Below are 23,013 nucleotides of genomic sequence, written 5' to 3'. Positions count from 1 at the left end.
TATTATCAAATATTAGGGAAGAGTACGTATTATGTAAATTATACGAAGAATAATGGTTCATGCTGTCAAATCCAAGCAAAAGCACGATCAGAAGGGTGAGGAATGACAATTCGCAGACGACCATCTAAGTAAACCACAATAACATTACCTATATCTTAACCTTGTAATGAAAAGGAACATAATATACCTATAGAAAGATTTAACTTTTTTATTAACACTTATTAAGCAACTATGTCACTTTTGTTGCCCAGTGTCATTAACACAAAGTTGAAGTAATGAATATTCAGGGCGTGGCAAAGCGCCAAATCAGATGGTTATTTTATGGCTTTGGGCCCGCCCCCAATCAATAAAAGAGCTCCCCACACGACAGCTTTGGGAAATAAAAAAAAAAATGTAGATTTACATTTTAAGCACACCGAGTTTAAAAGTATTTATGAAGTGCTAAAAGCTTAAATCCTTTGATTAAGTCCCTCAGCGAAGGAGAAACTCCTCCCACATTGAATCATTTATTGCAATTATAATGTGTTTCATTGCCGCTTAATGGATAAATTGTATTCTATAATGGCTATAACCAATAATAGGAAAGTAAGGTGGACTCGCTCAGCGTGCAACCACTTTGGAATTACGGCGCTGCCTCTGTAGACCAATGAGAGCAATTTAAAGGACCGTAGGCAGGACTCCACTTAACTTTACAAGCCTTGCCGATTTGGGGGTGGATTTTTAAAGGACTCGCGAGAGAGCAAAATCGGAAAGGGAGAGCAAAGTGTATCAACAATAAAAATGTTAATTGAATGGAGTCAAGATGTTGAACTAGTTATATTTGTCCCTTATAGCAGGCAGTCGATTTCTCGTTTATTTTATTTTAGAAAAAAATCTACCAATTTGTGTATCCTCCTCTCCCGCCTAATTTACCCAGTAGAGTTCAATAAGGATAAGCCGAATGACATGCGCAGCAATAAAGAGCAAGTGAGGTGATTAGGCACGCCGAATGCCATTGGTGTTGACTATAAAATAGTCGGCAACTTAGTTTCGTTACAGCAACTTATGCTCGAACGCATAAAAAAACTGCGGGTATCATTTATTTACCAAAAAGCATGGAGCAGTTGGCACAGTTTGTAACAAAATCCTTTGAGTTCAACCTAACTAATAACAGTGTTCACGCTTTATTCAATTCGATGACGGGCGCGCGAATTAAAAAGCACTCGGAAGTGAAAAACACCATATTCATAAACTCCATTAGTTCCGGCGGCAGTTACGCCGATACTTGCGCGAGTGGTGAAGAGTCCGTGGATATAGACATCACCGACCTATCCGTTTCGGAGAGCAATACGATTCTTGCGGCGGATCCGGAGCCCACAGAAGAATCCCAATCCCATCCCGAGGAGGCTGTGGAAACGTATAGCTTGAGCCCGAGTTTTCGAAAGGCAGTGGAGGCCAAGCCCAAAAACTGGCTAATTTCAGATGATTTGGAGGTGGAGTCCCAACCAGAAGGTAAAGTCAATAGCTATGATACTGTAGTGTGCACAGTATACTATTCCGTAGAATAATATTTATTTTAATTACCCACATTTACCGTGGGTATTCCCAACGAACTGACAAAAAGTGGATCCAGTACAGAAAATTGGTTTGGGATTACGCGAAAAGGAGACGGAGGATAGTATAGGCAGTGTTAAAAGCCACTATAAGGCAGTAAAAAGAGCGAAAATCAGCACACGTAAAATTGGAGCGTAAGATCTTTTCAGCGCTGAAAATCGTTCAGTTTTTGCATGAGTCTACGACTAACTCTCGTATGCGCACTTGTGCTGACTGTTAGCTTTATAAAACCTGTATCATTACGGACCCTGTAAAAATACCTTAATAATTTTCAAGTCATGGCTGGTTAGTGGTTACTAGCGCATAAATAAAACCCAATTTTAATTTACAATATATGTATACTGGTTTAAGAAAAATTCTTCCTTAAACCATACCTTCCACTTCCTTACTTTGTTATTAAATCGTTAATGTTTTTAGTACAAATACGTCTGGGTTGAAGAATAATTCAAACTATATTCAAGACCTAAAGGTTCCAGAAACGTGAAATCGAGTATTTTCTGTCTTAAAATTTCGTACTATTTTTCTTCTGAGTGTATATCATACAGCTGCCAAGGAAATATATATATATATATAAATGAAAAGATCCCTTAGCTGTGCACTCTACAGTTTATTTATCGGTTGGATTTGGTGTGGAGATAGACAGATCTGTGATAAACGTAAGGGAACCACCGGTTAACAAACGCTTTCTTTGGGTCAAAGGCGGATTCCAGTTTGCCAATATAATCTGTTTATCCTTGGATATGAAGTTCACTTATGCTTATTGAAGTTAATGAAACACGTGTCCTTACAATGTATGTTAAACTTACTCTTCCTTAATATTTGATAGCTGCCTAGTAATTGCCACATGTTATATTCGCTGTCCAATTACTTCCTGAATTATACGTTAACAGCTGTTCTTCAAGATCCGGAAGGAAGTTACCTAGTAAATAGTGTTCACACCAAAGGAAGATTATTGACCCAACACTATTGTATAGTATGCAAATTCATTGTTGAGTGTTGTGATTTATCATGCAAAAACACCTCTTAACGAGCTAAAAAGAAATAGTGACGATCGCTCCCTTAACATACAACATACAAAAGTTCAACTACCGAAAAATGATTTAAGATCCTTTGATGATTTTTGTTTTTTTTATTATTGCATGACTTTTTCTTTGATAAAAAAAAATTATGAATAATAATAATTAGAGTGCGAGTTTTTGAAACCTATAATGATTACGGTACCTGTTAAAAATACCTTGATGCTTTTTAAATCATGGCTCGCCACAGATAATCGTGGAGTAAATGGTCAATTTAATTTTATAAACTAGTCACTAAGTTTTGAAGTTAATTGCTGTGTGTTCATATAAAACATATATACCAAAATTAAAAGAGACATTAGTCGTGCGATTCTCTGATTACGCAGACATGTCACCATTCGAATTGACAAGGCTGATCCTTCTGATCGTGCTTTCAATTGGATTTTGTGTAAGGATAATATGAGAAAGTTTAAATAATGGTTAATCGCTTCCTTTAGGCCAACAGCCAATTCGAATTCACTAACATAAAATGTACACCCTTGGACAAGGAATTTATGGATATGGAAGCTTGCTTTTTGAAATCAAAAAATCGGACCTACAAATATTTAACCTTTAGGACCAAATTTCACCAGTTGCCGATTAATGATCTTTCGGTACAATGTTTTGTAATTTAAAGTGTACCAATGAATTCGTGCTAACATTTTGTAGATAAGGGTCGAGGTGCTACAAAAGTTAAGTGGCTACAAACCGTTTCTCTGTAACTTTACGACCGATGCTTGTCAGTTCCTGAATGGAAGGCGAAATCCTTTTTTTAGATTCTTTTACGAACTTTATATTTCCTACTCCAACATGAACCATTCCTGTCCTTACAATGTGAGTTATACTTAGTAGTGATAAATGTTTGATAATAACCGACTACTTGATGGCAGCACGATATATTCGTGGAAAAGCTGCCTATCAGCTTTTTGAAGTATCAGACAACCGTTGTTCTTCCAGTTCCGGAAGGAGATTACCAAGTGCACAGTGTTTACACGATCCGCGGTAAAGCACGCCTGGATCTTAAAGTTTATGTAAGAATATACTAAGAAATTACCTAAAAAATTTTCAATCTTAAAACTGATCCAAGATCGATACAATCTTAAGTTCTCAACTCAAGATGTGATATCGGTTTGTGGGACTACTTTTTTGTTATTTGACATTCCAACTCCAATGTTGATTAATTGCATAAAAGCCCTTAAATGAAGCAATCAACGTTTTGTGTTATCAGTAAAACTTTTTTGTCATCGGGATGTTTTGTTTAGTCACCGATTCTTCTTAATTATACGGCTCTTTTTGTATCAAACAAAAACACCTCTTAACGAGGTAAAAAGTAGTGGCGAACCCGCCTTTAACAAAAATTTCTGATATCAACAATTGTGACGAAAAATGATATTACATTCGATAAAATAAATAAACTATATTACCCGAACCCGCAACAGTAAATATTTATTTACGTACACGTAAATTTTTTGTTGTAGCGTGCCGAATACATAAATTTAATATAGTTTATTTATTTTATCGAATGTAATATCATTTTTCGTCACAATTGTTGATATCCGAAATTTTTGTTAAAGGCGCATTCGCCACTACTTTTTACCTCGTTAAGAGGGGCTTTTGTTTGATATCAGAAGTTTTTTTTTGCACAAGAGTTTAAGTACCCCAATACCATGACTAGGAGTCATCCCCATATGACTTGGCTATTGAAAAACCAAACACACAGATTCGACCCCAAATCTTAGCTGAACGCCACCTTAAATTAGGCACTGTACCGTCATTACCAGTCGGCACCCTCGAGGAGGGTTCAGTATGGGAATCTCAAGGGCTACATAGTTTCAAATTCCAAGAGAAATCTGTCGTTTCTTACATTTCCCGCCGAACTAGAGGGTTATTCCAAAGTGGTAGAACAAATATATCATGTTTCCTATTTCGATTAGCTTCATGCAAGTAAAAGACCCTAAAACCATAACAGATTTTCCGTTTGAAAAAAATCTAATAGGAATATTTTTCATCAAACAGGTTTTTTTCTTGTTTATTCCAATAAGTATGAAATATTTCGTATATGGAGCTGAGACGAGTTGCACTTTTTATCGCTTTATATCTTCCAAACGGTAATTTTTAGGGCAAAAAGTGTTATAAATCAAAAGTTGAGATATCTCAAGGGCTAAGTGATTTGAAATTTAAAAAAAAATCGTTCGACTCAATTTTGAGAAAATAGTCAAAAAGTGGTTTTAAACAAGGAAGAACGCTATAGTCGCGTACCTCGACTATCAGATACCCGTTACTCAGCTAAATAGAGATAAGCAAGTAGCAAAGCGAGATTAAAATGCGCCACCTACCGGCGGTATACAGATTTAAGCGTTATGGGCGTTAGAGTGGGCGTGGCAAATCAATCGATAGGTATTGACAAAAAAAATTGTGGGCGTCACAGGTTTTCGCGGTTTGTGGGCGTTAGAGTGGGCGTGGCATATTCGCGTAGCAAACTTGCGCTGCGTATAAGGCTACGGAATCTAAATCTGAAATCCCAATTCTCTATCTTTGATAGTTTCCGAGATATCCACGTTCATATTTACGATTTTTTGAAGTTTGTGGGCGGTTTATGGGCGTTATTTTTGGGTCAATCGTTAGGTATTGATGAGAACATTACATTTCAGTTAAAATTTTTATTCTAGCATCAAAACTGTAGGAGCCACAGTTTTGGGCGGTTTGTGGGCGTTAGAGTGGGCGTGGCACTCTACTGAAACAAACTTGCGCTGCGTAAGAAGCTCAGGAATCTGCACGCCAAATCTCAATAGCCTAGCTTCCATAGTTTCCGAGATCTCAGGGTTCATCCGGACAGACAGACGGACAGACGGACATGGCTAGATCGACTCGGCTAGTGATCCTGATCAAGAATATATATACTTTGTGGGGTCGGAAACGCATCCTTCTGCCTGTTACATACTTTCCGACGAATCTAGTATACCCTTTTACTCTACGAGTAACGGGTATAAAAAGTGGTTTTAAAAAATAACTTTTTGTCATAACTCGAAATCTATTATATTCAGCAAATTAAATTATCTTTTCAGAGATATAGCACGTTTCTGTAGCACTAGTTGTTTAGATACTATAAGCATTTTAAATCTGGCTTTTTCTTTGGATTTTCCGCTAAACTAGCGGGTTTTTCCAAAAGTCGTAGAACAAACGTTTTCTAATTCAAGCTTCTTTATACACTTATAGGGATTCCAAAACCCTAAAACTAAGATGGGATGCTTACAAACCCACAAACAAAGGGACAAACAATTTCATTTTTGGAAGAAGAAGAAAATCTTGTTTTTTGAATTACTTTTGAGCGGGACATCGGATTTCAACAAATGAGGTGTCATTCGACGCGTATTCTCAGTAAGAATAAAACTAGCTAAACAGCTGGCGGCTTTTATCCCCACCGTATCCAGCAGCTTCAATTTTCTAAATTTTTAATTTTACACTTTCGTCGCTTTTTCTCCCAAACAAATCTATATTTCGAAAGTCTTGGTATGCAATCTTCTTAGTTTTTGCGATACCTTTCGATTGGTGTATCACTCGTTACGATCGGACCATAATGGCAGATTTTTTCTGCGACTATATATAGTAGTTGTCTTCGCACGCTCTCTTGCGCGCTTCGCCACTACGTGTACTGCCCTCCACAGTGATATGACGAAATTTAATGGTATTGAACCAATAAGACATCTATATTTATTTTTTCTGCTGATAGGAACGAATTTAAAACAAAAACCGCTAAAGTTGAATGCCACAACTATCAGATCAAATTCAAAATAACTACTGACCATGCCTCAAAGGTGCAAATTATTTTTGGTTGAGTTTTGTCACTTATCAAACAAAAACACATCTTAGCGAGGTAAAAAAATAGTGACGATCGCACCTTAAGCATACAAAAGTTATGATCTCAACTTTTGTAGAACTAAAGTTTGTTAAGTTGAGCTGTCTGTTTATTTTTTCAAAAAGAATACAACTAGCTTAATTAACTGGAGCATTTATCCCCAATTAAAATTTTTTAGGTTTTGGTATGCAATTCTTTGATGATTTCTATTTTTTTTCTACTCATCAATAATGATTATTGCATGAGTTTTATAATACAAATCGAAAATTACTGATTATTTTGTACCAAAAAAAAAAAACAAGAAAGAACGCTATAGTCGAGTGCCTCGACTATCAGATACCTGTTACTCAGCTATACCCACCTACCCGTGACCTCAACATATGGTTATGTGAACCGTAGACAGGTTTAAGCGTTATGGGCGTTAGAGTGGGCGTGGCAAACTTTTTTTGGGTCAATTTTACAACATTTTAGTTACAACTTTTAATGTATCAATAAAAATGTAAGTGCCACAGTTTTGGAATTCTTGTGCACTTGTGCAAACTGGCGTTGAATCAAAAGTTAAAGAATGTAACCAAAATTGCAGTTTGTCAATATGTATGCTGTAGTACCTCAACTCAAATCGCTTTTTGCATTTCCTCTCTCTTTCTAACATTGCCTGCTGTGCATTAACATGCGCGAAAAGGAGATGGAGGATAGTATAGGCAGTGTTAAAAGCCACTAAAAGGCGGTAAATAGAGCGAAAATAAGTACACGTAAAATTGGCGCGTAAAATCTTTTCAGCGCTGAAAATCTGTTAGTTTTTGCATTAGGCTACTACTAACTCTCGTTACGCCCGTGGGCTGACTGTGAGTTTTATAAAACCTGTAATCATTAGGGACCCTGTAAAAATACCTTAATGATTTTTAAGTCATGGCTGGCCACAGATAATAGTGGAGTAAATGGTCAATTTAATTTTGTAAGCTAGTCACTAAGTTTTAAAGTTAATAGCTCTGTGTTCATATAAAACATATATGTATACCGAATCTAAGAGAGACATTAGTCGTGCGATTCTCTGATTACGCAGACATGGCACCATTTGAACTGACCAGGCTGATACTTCTGATCGTGCTTTCACTTGGATTTTGTGTAAGGATAATATGAGAAAGTTAAATATTGGTTAATCGCTTTCTTTAGGCCAACAGCCAATTCGAATTCACTAACATAAAATGTACACCCTTGGACAAGGAATTTATGGATATGGAAGCTTGCTTTTTGAAATCAAAAAATCGGACCTACAAATATTTAACCTTTAGGACCAAATTTCACCAGTTGCCGATTAATGATCTTTCGGTACAATGTTTTGTAATTTAAAGTGTACCAATGAGTGCTAACAATTTGTAGGTAAGGGTCGAGCTGTTACAAAAGTTAAGTGGCTACAAACCGTTTCTCTATAACTTTACGATCGATGCTTGTCAGTTCCTGAATGGAAGGCGAAATCCTTTGGTTAGATTTTTTTACAATCTGTTTGCCTCCTACTCCAACGCGAACCATTCCTGTCCTTACAATGTGAGTAATAATAATAATAATGTTTGATAATAACCGACTACTTGATGGCAGCACGATGTATACGTGGAAAAGCTGCCTATCAGCTTTTTGAATTATCAGACAACCGTTGTTCTTCCAGTTCCGGAAGGAGATTACCTAGTGCACAGTGTTTACACGGTCCGCGGTAAAGCACGGCTGGATCTTAAAGTTTATGGAAGAATATACTAGGAAATTACCTAAAGCAAGAGAGCCTAGACTCAAAAATAAAAACTCTCATAACCGTTCTCCCAATCTTAAAACTGATCCAAGATACAATCTGAAGTTCTCAATTCAAGATGAATTATTGTTGGTTTGTAAGACTATTTTTTTTGTTTTTTTACATTCCAACTTCAATGTTAAATAATTGCATAGAAGCCCTAAAACAAAGTAAAAATAAAAAATAAAATCAACGATTTGTGTTATCAGAAAAACTTTTTGTCATCGGGATGTTTCATTTTGTCACCGTTTCTTTTTACTTATACGGCTCTTTTTGTATATGACCAAAGTTAATGTTATTGAACCAATAAGAATTCAATAATTTTTCCTTCTGCTGATATGAACGAAGCTAAAACAAAAAGAAACGCTTGATTTGAGTGCCTCAACTATCAAATACCCGTTTAATTTCAAATTCAAATTCCAAATAACTTTTGGCCATGCCTTAGTTATTCATAGCTTGTAAAATATGAAGGCGATTGAAACAATTCTCAGAATTTAAATAAAAAGTCTATTTTAATTTATATCAAAACGAAATCGTCAAAAATGTGGTCGCCAAAAAGACTTTTTGCGTCTGCGGGTAAAAAATGACGCGCAAAACAACACAAACTAAAATAAGTATGTCTATTTTTTAGTTCATTTAATATTTTTTCGACTAAAAAGTTATTCATTTAGACACCTCTTACAGATAAAATCAAGAACACCATAGAGCTCAGAATCGGTAAACGTATAGTAGTGTTGGGTTGCTCATGAGTGAGTGAACAAAAAAGAGTTGTTTACTAAACTAAGTGAGTAAACAAGTTCCTTCCTTTTTGTTCTTTTTCGTTCTTTTTTGTTCTCTTGCTCATTTTTGCTCACTTGCACTTTTTTGTTCACTTCCTCAGTTTGGTTCTCTTGATCTTGTTTGTTCACCTGCTCGGTGCTCAGTTTTGCTGAATTTTGCTCTCTTGTTCTTTATTGTTCACTTCCTCAGTTCTGCTCTTTTTTGTTCAGTTGTTCATTTTGGCACAAATAAGAATTTTCTGAATCTTTGCATACGGTTCTTTACTCAATCAGCTGTGTTCACTGTTATCTCAGAGCGCACAAGCGAGCTCATCTTTGATTTGATCTAGAAGGTAATGCGAAATTTTGAGTCATTTTGAGGATTTAGGAAACCACCAGGCCAAGTGCACATATTGCAAAACAACAATAGGCTGTACAACAAGTGAGCAGGTAAGCAAGTGAGCAAAAGAGCAAGTGAACAACGGAGCAAGTGAGTGAGTGAGTTGACTCATTAAAAAAAAGAACAAGTGAACATGTTCAACCAAATGAACATTATTTACCCAACACTATTGTATAGTATGCAAATTCATTGTTGAGTGTTGTGATTTGGGCCTAGTACTCAGATCGACGAAAACCGCGAGCTAACCATAGGAGTGAGCGAGAGGCAAATACGCGGCTAACGCTTTTCGTCGGGTCTGTTTTTCAGCGCGGGACTCATATGAGCTAAGGAAATACCAGAAAAAAATACCAGATTTTGCGAGTGAATTTTCGATGAACGCCGTTAGCCGCGGCCCAAAGAATAGGAAATTTAATCTTTGGCGGTGTTCGTGCAAAGGCGATGTGGAAACTAAAAATTAAAAATGGAAGGAAAACCCCAAAATCGAATCCAGAAGGTCAGAGCAGATCAAATAGGACGCCAAATCCAAGCTTATGCCCTTTATTGCGGGATTTCACCGACAGGAAGCAATTCCACAAAAGGGGCAAATTCGCAGAGTAGTTGAAGTGCTGGAGGAGATCCACTAGAGAATCCCAGTGGGAAGGAACATGCCGAGTGGAACTTCGATCTCTACATGGACATCCTGCCGGGCGTGTCCTCGCAAAGAAAGTAAAATCTGGCCAAAAGAATTTGGTCGCGTTGTACCAATAGAAGTATCTTTTTAGCAGAACCACCAGTAATACGATCTCCGACGACCTCTCCATTAGGACTCCGGACACCCGCTGGCTTCTATAGGGAGGAGGAAAATAGGGCGCCCGCTAAGGAACAGTTGGAGAAGCCATAGCCAGCCACTGCCAGGATGCTGGGCGACTTCTTGGAGCATCAGCGGATCAACCCCGTTCCCAATCCGGCTCCCACTTCCTCAAGGTCCAATATGCCCATTGAGACTCGGAGCTGGACTGCGGTGGAGCGGGAAAGATGGCGAAGCATCCGTGGGACGAAAAGGAAGCTTTAAACTACTCATTTACATAAATAAAAACATTCGTTGAACATTCCATTTATTATACCCGTTACTCGTAGAGTAAAAGGGTATACTAGATTCGTCGGAAAGTATGTAACAGGCAGAAGGAAGCGTTTCCGACCCCATAAAGTATATATATTCTTGATCAGGATCACTAGCCGAGTCGATCTAGCCATGTCCGTCTGTCCGTCTGTCCGTCTGTCCGTCTGACCGTCTGTCCGTCTGTCCGTCTGTCTGTCCGTCCGGATGAACGCTGAGATCTCGGAAACTATGAGAGCTAGGCTATTGAGATTTGGCGTACAGATTCCTGAGCTTCTTACGCAGCGCAAGTTTGTTTCAGTAGACTGCCACGCCCACTCTAACGCCCACAAACCGCCCAAAACTGTAACTCCTACAGCTTTGATGCTAGATAGAAAATTTTAACTGAAATTGTATTGTTCTCATCAAAACCTATCGATTGACCTAAAAAAAAGTTAGCCACGCCCACTTAAACGCCCACAAACCGCGAAAACCTGTGACGCCCACAATTTGCATGCTAGATAAAAAATTTTAACTGAAATGTATTGGTGTCGTCAATACCTATCGATTGATCCAAAAATAATTCTGCCACGCCCACTCTAACGCCCATAACGCTTAAATCTGTCTACCGCCGGTAGGTGGCGCATTTTAATTTCGCTTTGCTGCTTGCATATCTCCATTTCCCTTTGAGTAACGGGTATCTGATAGTCGAGGTACTCGACTATAGCGTTCTTCCTTGTTTTTATTTTAATTTCTTTGTGTACCAGCAGACTACTCCTTTTTAAATTTAAATTTCAAACCCAACTGCTTGACAGTAAGACCATGCTACATGCATTGCGGGTGAACTTTGAAAACTTCGGTCACACTACAAAGAATAAGATTTTTCGACTAGTGAAACTCTTAGCCGATCTGAGTACTAGGCTTTATCAAGCAAAAACACCTCTGAACGAGCTAAAAAAAATAGTGAAGATCGCACCTTAAACATACAACACAAATGTTCATCTACCGCAAATGATTTACGGTCCTGGCATCCTTTGATGATTTTTGTTTTTTATTATTAGTGCATGAGTTTTTAATAAAAATCGAAAATTAATCAATATTTTTTGACAAAAAAGTGCGAGTTTTTGAAACCTTTAATGATTTCGGTCCTTGTTAAAAATACCTTGATGCTTTTTAAATCATGGCTCGCCACAGATAATCGTGGAGTAAATGGTCAATTTAATTTTATAAAGTAGTCACTAAGTTTTTAAGTTAATTGCTCTGTGTTCATATAAAACATATATACCGAATCTAAAAGAGACATTAGTCGTGCGAATCGCTGATTACGCAGACATGGCACCATTCGAACTGACCAGCCTGATACTTCTGATCGTGCTTTCACTTGGATTTTGTGTAAGGATAATATGAGAAAGTTAAGAGAAACCGTTGGCAAATTAAACGCTTTTTTAGGCCAACAGCGAATTTGAATTCACTAACATAAAATGTACCCCCTTGGACAAGGAATTTATGGATATGGAAGCTTGCTTTTTGAAATCAAAAAATCGGACCTACAAATATTTAACCGTTAGGACCAAATTTCACCAGTTGCCGATTAATGATCTTTCGGTAGAATGTTTTGTAATTTAAAGTGTACCAATGAGTCAGCGCTAACAATTTGTAGGCAAGGGTCGAGGTGTTACAAAAGTTAAGTGGCTACAAACCGTTTCTCATTAACTTTACGACCAATGTTTGTCAGTTCCTGAATGGAAGGCGAAATCCTTTGGTCAAATTCTTTTACGAACTGTTTGCCTCCTACTCCAACATGAACCATTCCTGTCCTTACAATGTGAGTAATACTTAGTCGTGATAAATGTTTGATAATAACCGACTACTTGATGGCAGCACGATGTATTCGTGGAAAAGCTGCCTATCAGCTTTTTGAAGTATCAGACAACCGTTGTTCTTCCAGTTCCGGAAGGAGATTACCAAGTGCACAGTGTTTACACGATCCGCGGTAAAGCACGCCTGGATCTTAAAGTTTATGTAAGAATATACTAAGAAATTACCTAAAGCAAGAGAACGTAGACTCAAAAACAAAAACTCCTCTCAAAAACGTTCTCCCAATCTTAAATCTGATCCAATATCGATACAATCTCAAGTTCTCAATTCAAGATGTGATGTGGGTTTGTGAGACTTTATTTTTGTCTAAGCCCTAAAATGGTGCAATCATCGTTTTGTGTTATCAGAAAAACGTTTTGTCATCGGCATGTTTTATTTAGTCACCGATTCTTCTTAATTATACGGCTCTTTTTGTATATGACGAAATTTAATGTTATTGAACCAATAAGAAACCTATAATTTTTTCTTCCGCTGATAGAAATAAATTTAAAACAAGAAGAAACGCTAAAGTAAAGTGCCTCAACTATCAGATAACCGTTACCTGTTTCAAATTGCAAATAACTACTGACCATGCCATAATGGTGCAAAGACACATCTTAACGAGGTAAAAGAATAGTGACGATCGCACCTTAAACATACAGAAGTTATAATCTCAACTTTTGTACCGAACAATTATTTTACACGTGACAAACTAAATACACTATATAAAATTAACTCATCCGTCCCGCTTCAGCAAAATATTTAAGCTTCTACAAGCTTCTTCTGTCTTCTATATGGCGTGCCCTTGTACGACTTTTAAAAATGTAGTTATTTATAGCTGTTTTCCAGCTGAACTAGCCGGTCTTTTCAAAATTGGTAGAACTTTAAGTTTTATACCAATAATGAGTCCTTTGACGTTTATTTTCAGAAGCCTAATTAACTGGAGCATTTATCCCCAAATGTCCCCAATTACAATTTTTAAGGTTCAGCATGCAATTCTAATGTTTTTTTTTCTACTCATCAATAATAATTATTGCATGAGTTTTATAATAAAAATACAAAATTCACATTAAAATAAAAAAATAAAACAATCATTAATAATAATTACAGTACGAGTTTTTAAAACCTATAATGATTCGGTCACTATTAAAAATACCTTGATGCTTTTTAAATCATGGCTCGCCACAGATAATCGTGGAGTAAATGGTCAATTTAATTTTATAAAGTAGTTACTAAGTTTTTAAGTTAATTGCTCTGTGTTCATATAAAACATATATACCGAATCTAAAAGAGACATTAGTCGTGCGATTCTCTGATTACGCAGACATGGCACCGTTCAAATTGACAAGGCTGATCATTCTGATCGTGCTTTCACTTGGATTTTGTGTAAGGATCATATGGGAAAGTCAATATATTGGTTAATCGCTTTCTTTAGGCCAACAGCCAATTCGAATTCACTAACATAAAATGTACACCCTTGGACAAGGAATTGGGAAGTCAATATATTGGTTAATCGCTTTCTTTAGGCCAACAGCCAATTCGAATTCACTAACATAAAATGTACACCCTTGGACAAGGAATTTATGGATATGGAAGCTTGCTTTTTGAAATCAAAAAATCGGACCTACAAATATTTAACCTTTAGGACCAAATTTCACCAGTTACCGTTTAATGATCTTTCGGTAAAATTTGTAGTAATTTAAAGTGTCCCAATGAGTTCGTGCTAACAATTTGTAGATAAGGGTCGAGGTGCTACAAAAGTTAAGTGGCTACAAACCGTTTCTCTATAACTTTACGATCGATGCTTGTCAGTTCCTGAATGGAAGGCGAACTCCATTGGTCATATTCTTTTACGAACTGTTTGCCTCCTACTCCAACTTGAACCATTCCTGTCCTTACAATGTGAGTAATACTTAGTCGGGATAAATGTTTGATAATAACTGACTACTTAATGGCAGCACGATGTATTAGTAGAAAAGCTGCCTATCAGCTTTTTAAAGTATCAAACAACAGCTGTTCTTCCAGTTCCGGAAGGAGATTACCTAGTGCACAGTGCCTACAAATTCCGTGGTAAAACGCGCCTGGATGTTAAAGTTTTTTTTAGAATATACTAGAAAACTCCTCCTTTAAAAATCGTTATCCCAATCTTAAAACAGGTTCCATCTGAAGTATTTTTGTCGGTTTGTGAGACAACTTTTTTGTTTTTAGACATTTAAATTCAAATGTTGTATAATTGCATTAAAACCCCAAAATAAAGCTAGCGGCGTTTTTTGTTTGTTTTAAAAAAACTTTTTGTCATCAGAGTGTTTCATAGTGTGAACGTTTCTTCCTACTTAGACAGCTCTATTTGTATATTACCCTTAGATAAAACAAAAGTTGTTGTTGCCTAGGAAAATATAAAAAAAATTAAGTTGCTCTTGGGATGGTGGCACTTCAAGTTATTGAACCAGTGAGTCATATTGTTTTTGCTTCGCTAATAAGGACGACCGCAATAGCGGAATATCATTTCTGCGTTTTGAAACCAAAAAAAACAAGGAAGAACGCTATAGTCGAGTACCTCGACTATCAGATACCCGTTACTACCGTTACAAGCAGCAAAGCGAGATTAAAATGCGTCACCTACCGGCGGTAGATAGATTTAAGCGTTATGGGCGTTAGAGTGGGTGTGGCAAATTTTTTTTGGATCAATCGATAGGCATTGACGAGACCAATACATTTCAGTTAAAGTTTTTTATCTAGCATGAAAATTGTGGGCGTCACAGGTCTTGGGCGGTTTGTGGGCGTTAAAGTGGGCGTGGCAAACTTTTTTTAGGTCAATCGATAGGTATTGATGAGAACAATACATTTCAGTTAAAATTTTTATTCTAGCATAAAAACTGTAGGAGCCACAGCTTTGGGCGGCTTGTGGGCGTTAGAGTGGGCGTGGCACTTGCGCTGCGTAAGAAGCTCAGGAATATGCACGCCAAATCTCAATAGCCTAGATCTTATAGTTTCCGAGATCTCAGCGTTCATCCGGACGGACAGACGGTCAGACGGACATGGCTAGATCGACTCGGCTAGTGATCCTGATCAAGAATATATATACTTTATGGGGTCGGAAACGCTTCCTTCTGCCTGTTACATACTTTCCGACGAATCTAGTATACCCTTTTACTCTACGAGTAACGGGTATAAAAATTAAAAAAGTGAAAGTAAATACCAGAGCTCTCCTGAATTTTTTTTATTTGTATTTTAAAAGCCTGCTATTTGTTGCTTGACTCAACACACTAATGGCGTTGGGTAAAAAATATTGATACATTTAAACGCTATCGTTTCTAAATATGTACCTACATCTTTCTAGTACATTAAAATCAAAAAATGTCAGCAAAATAAAATTTTATAGGTACTGTCAAAAGAAATTGAATACTTACTTGTTAATCAGCTGCTTTACACAAACTCAATTATAGATTTTGTAAACTTGTAAATGGGATTTTGTTTTGACTATCCATATATATCAACATGCAAAACATTACCTAAATCCGACTATCAACTAAAAATAAATAAATAAAGAAATCTACACTAGGTGGCGCTGTTGCGGGGTGTACAATCTTGGGATCGGTCGCTTTGATGCTTGCATATCTTCGTCTCCCTTGCACTCCCCTTACCTGAGTAACGGGTACCTAATGGTCGAGTCAGTCAGTTATGGCGTTCCCTCTTGTTAATATTTTAGAATTAAGAATTAAATTTTACAAATATCGGACTACTTTATCATACAGCTGCCAAAGAAATGATCGGAAAATGTATGTCAAAATAATACAAAAAGTCAATCGGAATTCAATTTTATTTATTTGAATAAATCCTCCAAGTGCGGATCCACGCGGGGTTAAGGGGATAGATCTCCGCTCTCTGGTGAAAAATGAAGGGAATTGTGGAATTCTATAGGTATGGAACCAAAAACTTATTCTGAGCATACCCCCGTTTTACCACTACCAAATACAGGTTCCGCCACTGCAATACTCATCGAGATATAAAATTATTTTATAATTAAAAATGATGTAACAAACATTGACGGTTTCTTATAACTGCAAAACAGTTTGCCGAAGTCAACTTTTTTTCTTGTTTCTTTTTTTGAGATCGTTCCTTAAATATTTTGGTTAATACACTTTTTATTTTCGATATACAGAAAATGTGATGTTGCACTCAAAACGATTTCATGCTTAAAATTTTAAGAACGTTCGTTCTGCAAAGGTTTTAAATTGAGCACCGCTTTGGAATAAATAACGATAAACTCTAATAATTCCCCACGCTTTATTCTGAAAGTGCTCAGTATATAAAAAAATACACTGTGTTAATGCCCGAGACAAGCAAATCGTGAGTAGACTTTTAAGATTATTGTAAGTTATACATATCAAAATTATAAATTTTCTGTATCCAATTCTTATCTTTCTTACTAGCGCATAAGTAAAACCCAATTTAAATTTACAACATATGTATACTGGTTTAAGAATAATTCTTCCTTAAATACCTGCCACTTCCTTACTTTATTAATAAATCGTTAATGTTTTTAGTACAAATTTGACTGGGTTGAAGAATAGTTTAAACTAGATACAAGACCTAAAGGTTCCAGAATCGAGTATTTTCTGTCTTAAAATTTCGTACTATTTTTTTCTGAGTGTATATCATATAGCTGCCAAAGGAACAATCAAATTAATACATAACGGATTTCCGTGGATATTGGATATTCTGTACACATGTCTTTTTAAATTTGTTTGTCTCTTACAGACGCAATCGGAAGAAAACTTTCCAAATAGCAAGAAGATTATTTGAATCGTTATTGCTTACCACCAAAAAAAATAAATATGGAAAAATCGGGATTAACCAAGAGAAGCGAAAAGCAACTATTTATTAATAAACGTAAAACTTTTTAAGATATTCTCTCTAAGAGTGGTCCAAATTAAATAAAAACTGCTATTTTAAAAAGATCAGTTATCGTATTTTCCCATTTTTAATATCATTGATCAATTTCGATGATCGATTTCGGGACCTATATTTAGTATTTAACATCCACCTGAGTAACCATGAGTATTTTGAACAGCAATACTTAAATTACAAATGTAGTTCAAGCCAATTTTCTTTAAAATTGTCGTTCGCCGTTAGAGTTAATGGCCCCGTGGGTATATATATATATTAAAATGAAAATATCCCTTAGAGTTGCAGTCTACAGTTTATTTATCGGTTAGATTTGGTGTGGGGATATACAGATCTGTGATAACAGCTGTTCTTTAAGTTCCGGAGGGATGTTACCTAGAAAATAGTGTTCACACGATCAGCGGTTGAGCATGCCTGTATCTTAAGGTTTTTGTATGATTCTACTAGGGAATTACTTAAAATCGAGCAATGCAGGATTTATATACCTTTAACCGATACATTTTGGAGGCTAAGGTTGTGATTGTGTTTCTGAAATACTTTTTTCTTGCTATTTTTAATTGAAGTGGTTTATCTAAAAAAGCAATTTGCACATAAAAAGCGCTCAAAATATGAACAATTTTTTGCTTGACTAAACCTAATTATCAACGATTATTAAATTTTTGACGATAAGTTAGCATTAGTTAACCTAAAAAATATAATTGTAAGTCCCAAATACATAGTGACGAACGCACGTCAGTAAATTAACCTTATTTTTACCTTGCTAAGAGGGGTTTTTATACCCGTTACTCGTAGAGTAAAAGGGTATACTAGATTCGTCGGAAAGTATGTAACAGGCAGAAGGAAGCGTTTCCGACCCCATAAAGTATATATATTCTTGATCAGGATCACTAGCCGAGTCGATCTAGCCATGTCCGTCTGTCCGTCTGTCTGTCCGTCCGGATGAACGCTGAGATCTCGGAAACTATGGGAGCTAGGCTATTGAGATTTGGCGTGCAGATTCCTGAGCTTCTTACGCAGCGCAAGTTTGTTTCAGCACAGTGCCACGCCCACTCTAACGCCCACAAACCGCCCAAAACTGTGGCTCCTACAGTTTTGATACTAGAATAAAAATTTTAGCTGAAATGTATTGTTCTCATCAATACCTATCGATTGATCCAAAAAAAAGTTTGCCACGCCCACTCTAACTCCCACAAACCGCGAAAACCTGTGACGCCCAAAATTGTTATGCTAGATAAAAAATTTTAACTGAAATGTATTGGTCTCGACAATACCTATCGATTGGTCCAAAAAAAAAATTTGCCACGCCCACTCTAACGCCCATAACGCTTAAATCTGTATACCGCCGGTAGGTGGCGCATTTTAATCTCGCTTTGCTGCTTGCATATCTCCATTTAGCTGAGTAACGGGTATCTGATAGTCGAGGTACTCGACTATAGCGTTCTTCCTTGTTTTATATTGATATATACGTCTCATTCTTTCAAACCGTACAACTTTCAGATCCTAAAATTTCTGTTGTGGCTACCACTAACGCAGGCGAGTCCACGGATGACAGTAGCACGCCGAAACTGGCGCCCGATAAATCGGTATTGCCCGAAAAGTCCGTCTCGCCGGAACCAAGTCGAATCCGGGAGCACTGCGACCATCTGGACTCCTCGGTGGTGAGCACCAAGCAGCGGAGATCGCGGACCAACTTCACGCTGGACCAGCTGAACGAACTGGAGCGACTCTTCGAGGAAACGCACTATCCGGATGCCTTCATGCGCGAGGAACTGAGTCAGAGATTGGGCCTCAGCGAGGCTAGAGTGCAGGTAATTATGCCCCATAAATATTCCCCAAATCGCAACTTGACAATGAAAATGCCCGAGGACGCCCCTTTGGACACTGCCAGGCACACAAATTGATTTTCAATGGATATTCATTACACTTGTACTAATGACAACCGGATACACAGACATTGTCTCCCCGTTTTTCTGGGCGAATGGAAAGCATTGACTTTGATTTTTCAACCACCGTCGCTGTGAAAATATGGGGTGTTAAGTGGTTTACGCCACCCCTTGCCGTCTGGGATACAAGTAGAAAATTGTTTAAGCATCAGGGGGCCGGTTAAAGATTAAATGCTCAATCAGGGCGCCGGCAATAGACACTATGTGGTCATGAAATATGTAGATACAGATGCGAGTACCAGCAGGAGTGTCACTTTTTTTATGGCCCGTAATAAATTGCTTCACTTTTCGGAACTCTGAGCTGGCTAAACTCTCCAAGAAGCACGCATCTGCCGTAATTAATGGGAAATAAACAGTGATAATTTAATGTTCTAGTGTTCCAAGAACAAATGACCATCTTTATGTTTATGATAAATATAATAAAGCTATCGAAGCCCAAGTAACCATGTATCAATGTACTTTCAGGTTTGGTTTCAAAATAGAAGGGCGAAGTGTAGAAAGCATGAAAACCAAATGCACAAAGGTGAGCATATACAGAATAATTAAGTAACACAACACAGAAAAGTTCACAATTTCATATTGGCAAACCTAGAATACTAAAAAGTACACTTTTTTTGTAGCAGTGAAAAGCATTAGTTTCATTTTTAAGCGTGCCCATCAACCACGCTCTAGCCAAGTTTTCCTCAATTAAGCTTAATTAAAGTGTAAATCGCAATTAGTTAAGTACACAAAAATCAGGCAAGACCATTTACATTTCGGAATGCTGTTCATTTTCTGGCTTATCAACTCGTCGAGCCAATATGTTACGGTTTCACAGTTATTTAAATGTCTCTTCATTAATTCATTTGGCCTGGCTTTCAACCCTCGTTTCCAAGGACTTATCCTATGCCATCCTATCCCATCCATCCTGTCAACTCCCCGGCTCACTCAATAGAATTTGTATTCTCCGTTTTATTGCTCGAATATTTAATTTGATGAAGTTAGCAATGATTTGTGTTGCTGTCGCTAAAAAACGTTTTTATTTTATGTATATTGCCGAAGGGATTTGCCTTGTTTCGTTGGGAAAAATCTGAGCAGATGGGATTGTGAGAATTGATTATAATACGGAAGGCAAACAGTCGGAGTAAATGGCGAGGTGTACGAAATGCGCGAAAGTATATTCTGAATTTAGCCAAGCGCAAATCAATCCATTTAGTTGCTAAAGTGAGCCGTAAGTTTTGCTCACATAAAAATAAATCTGAATTAGGCTAAGCTCATGCTTCACATTTGCTATTAAAAGGCCTTACGTAATTGGATTAAAAGATATAATCTCATTTATCAAATTCCCGCCTAATGCAGCCGTATTTCAATACCGGACCTCGGAGCATAAAAAAGTTTCGGAAATGTAATCAAATTGAAATTTGGCATAAAAAGCACGGCAGACACAACACAACGAATGGGCAGCACTTTATGGGTTCATATCAATTCTCAGGCTTTTTGCGCCGGTGAACCACCATAAACAAGACGTTAACCTGGCCTTCGGTCCCCGGAGAGCCATTTGTATGTGCTCCAGGTCTAAAACACGTCCCTGTGGTTGAATGACGCAGCCTCCGGGTTTTGGGGCGTTTTCCGAGCAATAAATTACAAAATGAATTCAATTACTTGTCACTGAATCTTAAAACGATTTGCCAATCTCGAAAGTACGGGTATATCCATGGGTATGCACACTCAAAATCCGCATTTATACCGGGTAGTTGGCGGATAAGAAATTAAAGGATTACTCTTAAAAATGCATATATGTTGAATGCAGCAGTGGGATAAATATATTGTTCAGCCTTTACTTTTTGTGTTAATTTTTTTAAACTAGTTTAACTGACTTTTACATCATTATTCAACTTATTTTTTATGATATAGCTAATAAATAAGTAGTATTTATACATACATTTTAAAAATTTGAAAAGGCTTTGATTTCTTAGTTATAAATCATACACAACATACTACATTTAAACACACCCTTTTTAATAAACGTATATTTTCAAGGATTCTTGGTGGGCAGTCGCAGTCCCCCAATTGCAACTCCGCTGGAACCCTGCCGCGTGGCACCCTACGTCAGCTTGGCCGCCCTTCGAAGCTCTTCTGTTCCATCCCATCCCGCTACTGCGACAAGCTCGAATCCCCAAGCACCTAGTGGTACGGGCTCCGGCAAAGGGGTCAATGTCAATTCGCCACACACTCCGGCGATATCGCGCTCGGCCATCAAACAGTTTTCCAGCACAGTTGCAGCAGCCGCCGCCTTTTCCGCGTTCGATCCAGCGATTATTTCGGTTGCGGCTCATCAGGTAAAATTCTAGATCATTAAAGATTGCAATTATTCGTTCGAAATAAATTTTTGGCAAGCGAGGGGTACACTCAAAAAAAACAAGAATTTCGTGCTTGAATCAAGCATTTCCAGTGTCAAAACTTCGCCAAGCATCGAAAATTCCAATCTCGAAATGAAAATACCCCTTCCAAGTACGAATTTTCGAGACAGAAACAAGAGAGAATGCTATAGCCTATGGAGATGTGGATATGGCCGCAACAGTGCCAACTAGTGTCGATTTCTTTATTTGCTTATAATGGAGAGTCCTGCTTAAATAATATTTGGCATGTGGATAGATATTGATAGCCCGGGCTTTATGGGCGTTAGAATGGGCGTGGCACCCTGCTGAAACAAACTCGCGCTGCGCAAGAACCTCAAGAATCTGCATGCCAAATCCGAACTTTCTTGCCTTTATAGTTTACGAGATCTCAGCGTTCATACGAACGGGCTAGGGTCGGAAACGCTTCATTCTACCTGTTACATACATGAAGTATACCCATTTACTCTACTAGTGACCGGTAGAAAATCTTCATATACCGAAGTAGAAGAGAATATGAACAATAATAATGAAGCTATAATTATTATCCAATTATCAGATCCTTCCTTTTGTCTATGATATAGTCGTCCAATTCAATAAGATATTCTGAAATATTTGTAAAAGGATATTCCTAAGAGTAGAAGGTAATATGTCAAGAGCACCGAAGCTATTATAAAAGACTTTGTTCTCATTATTTTTCCGATCATTCCTATAGGAACTATAGGATAAAGTTGCAAGGGTATAAAAAGGTTAAAATAATATAAATAAAAGAAGGTAAATTCCTTACGCCCTGAATAGTTTGACCATTAATCTTGAATATTTTAAATGGTAAAACATAATAGAATAATTTGTAATATTTTGTCAATTGCAGTATGCTGCGGCTATTACCAATGGAACCGTGCCGGCTGGACTTTTTTCTGTGCCCCAATATTCGATAAATCTGGCTGCTTTCGCCGCCGCTCATAGCAAGAGTTCTTCAATAGCAGACCTTAGAATGAAAGCCAAAAAACACTCGGAATCATTGGGACTTCAAGCTGATATGGTTCTTTAGTAAACAGCTTCACATAGATTATAAAAATGTACATTCACTTGATGGTATGGTAATATTCCGTCTGTCATCGTAATAAAAAATGGATAGCCACATTTATTTATTTAATAAAAGTTTTACTTCTTAAATCTAACGAATAAGATTGATTTAAAAAAATTATCGACAAATAAAAGAACTGTTTTTTGAACGTGTCTTGGGACTAATGTTATGATTGTTATTTTCATTATTCTCTGGAATAAGCACAGGGTGGTACGAACTTTATTAAGCGGGCAGAAGCTATTCACTTTGAGCTAAAAATATATAGAAATCTAGAAACTGTATACACTTTTTGATGAGTTTTTTTAAACTATTTGGACTTCTATAGC

At 37.2% G+C, this 23,013-nt stretch overlaps 1 protein-coding gene and 1 long non-coding RNA gene across 2 annotated transcripts; both read left to right on the top strand.

Moving 5' to 3' along the window:
* The first annotated feature begins 412 nt into the window (after window positions 1-412).
* Window positions 413-22,835, top strand: LOC136116936 (short stature homeobox protein 2). Its single transcript, XM_065864730.2, has 5 exons — window positions 413-1,491; window positions 18,780-19,090; window positions 19,691-19,748; window positions 21,245-21,543; window positions 22,472-22,835. Exons 1-5 carry the CDS (start codon window positions 1,095-1,097, stop codon window positions 22,649-22,651), a joined length of 1,245 nt encoding a protein of 414 aa, XP_065720802.2. The 5' UTR covers window positions 413-1,094; the 3' UTR covers window positions 22,652-22,835.
* LOC139352318 (uncharacterized) lies at window positions 9,563-10,890 on the top strand. Its single transcript, XR_011603645.1, has 3 exons — window positions 9,563-9,935; window positions 10,003-10,147; window positions 10,204-10,890. It is a non-coding gene; the product is annotated as an uncharacterized lncRNA (long non-coding RNA).
* Window positions 22,836-23,013: the final 178 nt, after the last annotated feature.

This window comes from Drosophila suzukii, chromosome 2L (genome assembly GCF_043229965.1).
Source record: "Drosophila suzukii chromosome 2L, CBGP_Dsuzu_IsoJpt1.0, whole genome shotgun sequence".
NCBI classification, from domain to species: Eukaryota; Metazoa; Arthropoda; class Insecta; order Diptera; family Drosophilidae; genus Drosophila; species Drosophila suzukii.
Note: the sequence above shows the minus strand (reverse complement) of the source record. Positions and strands in the feature narration are given on the sequence as shown.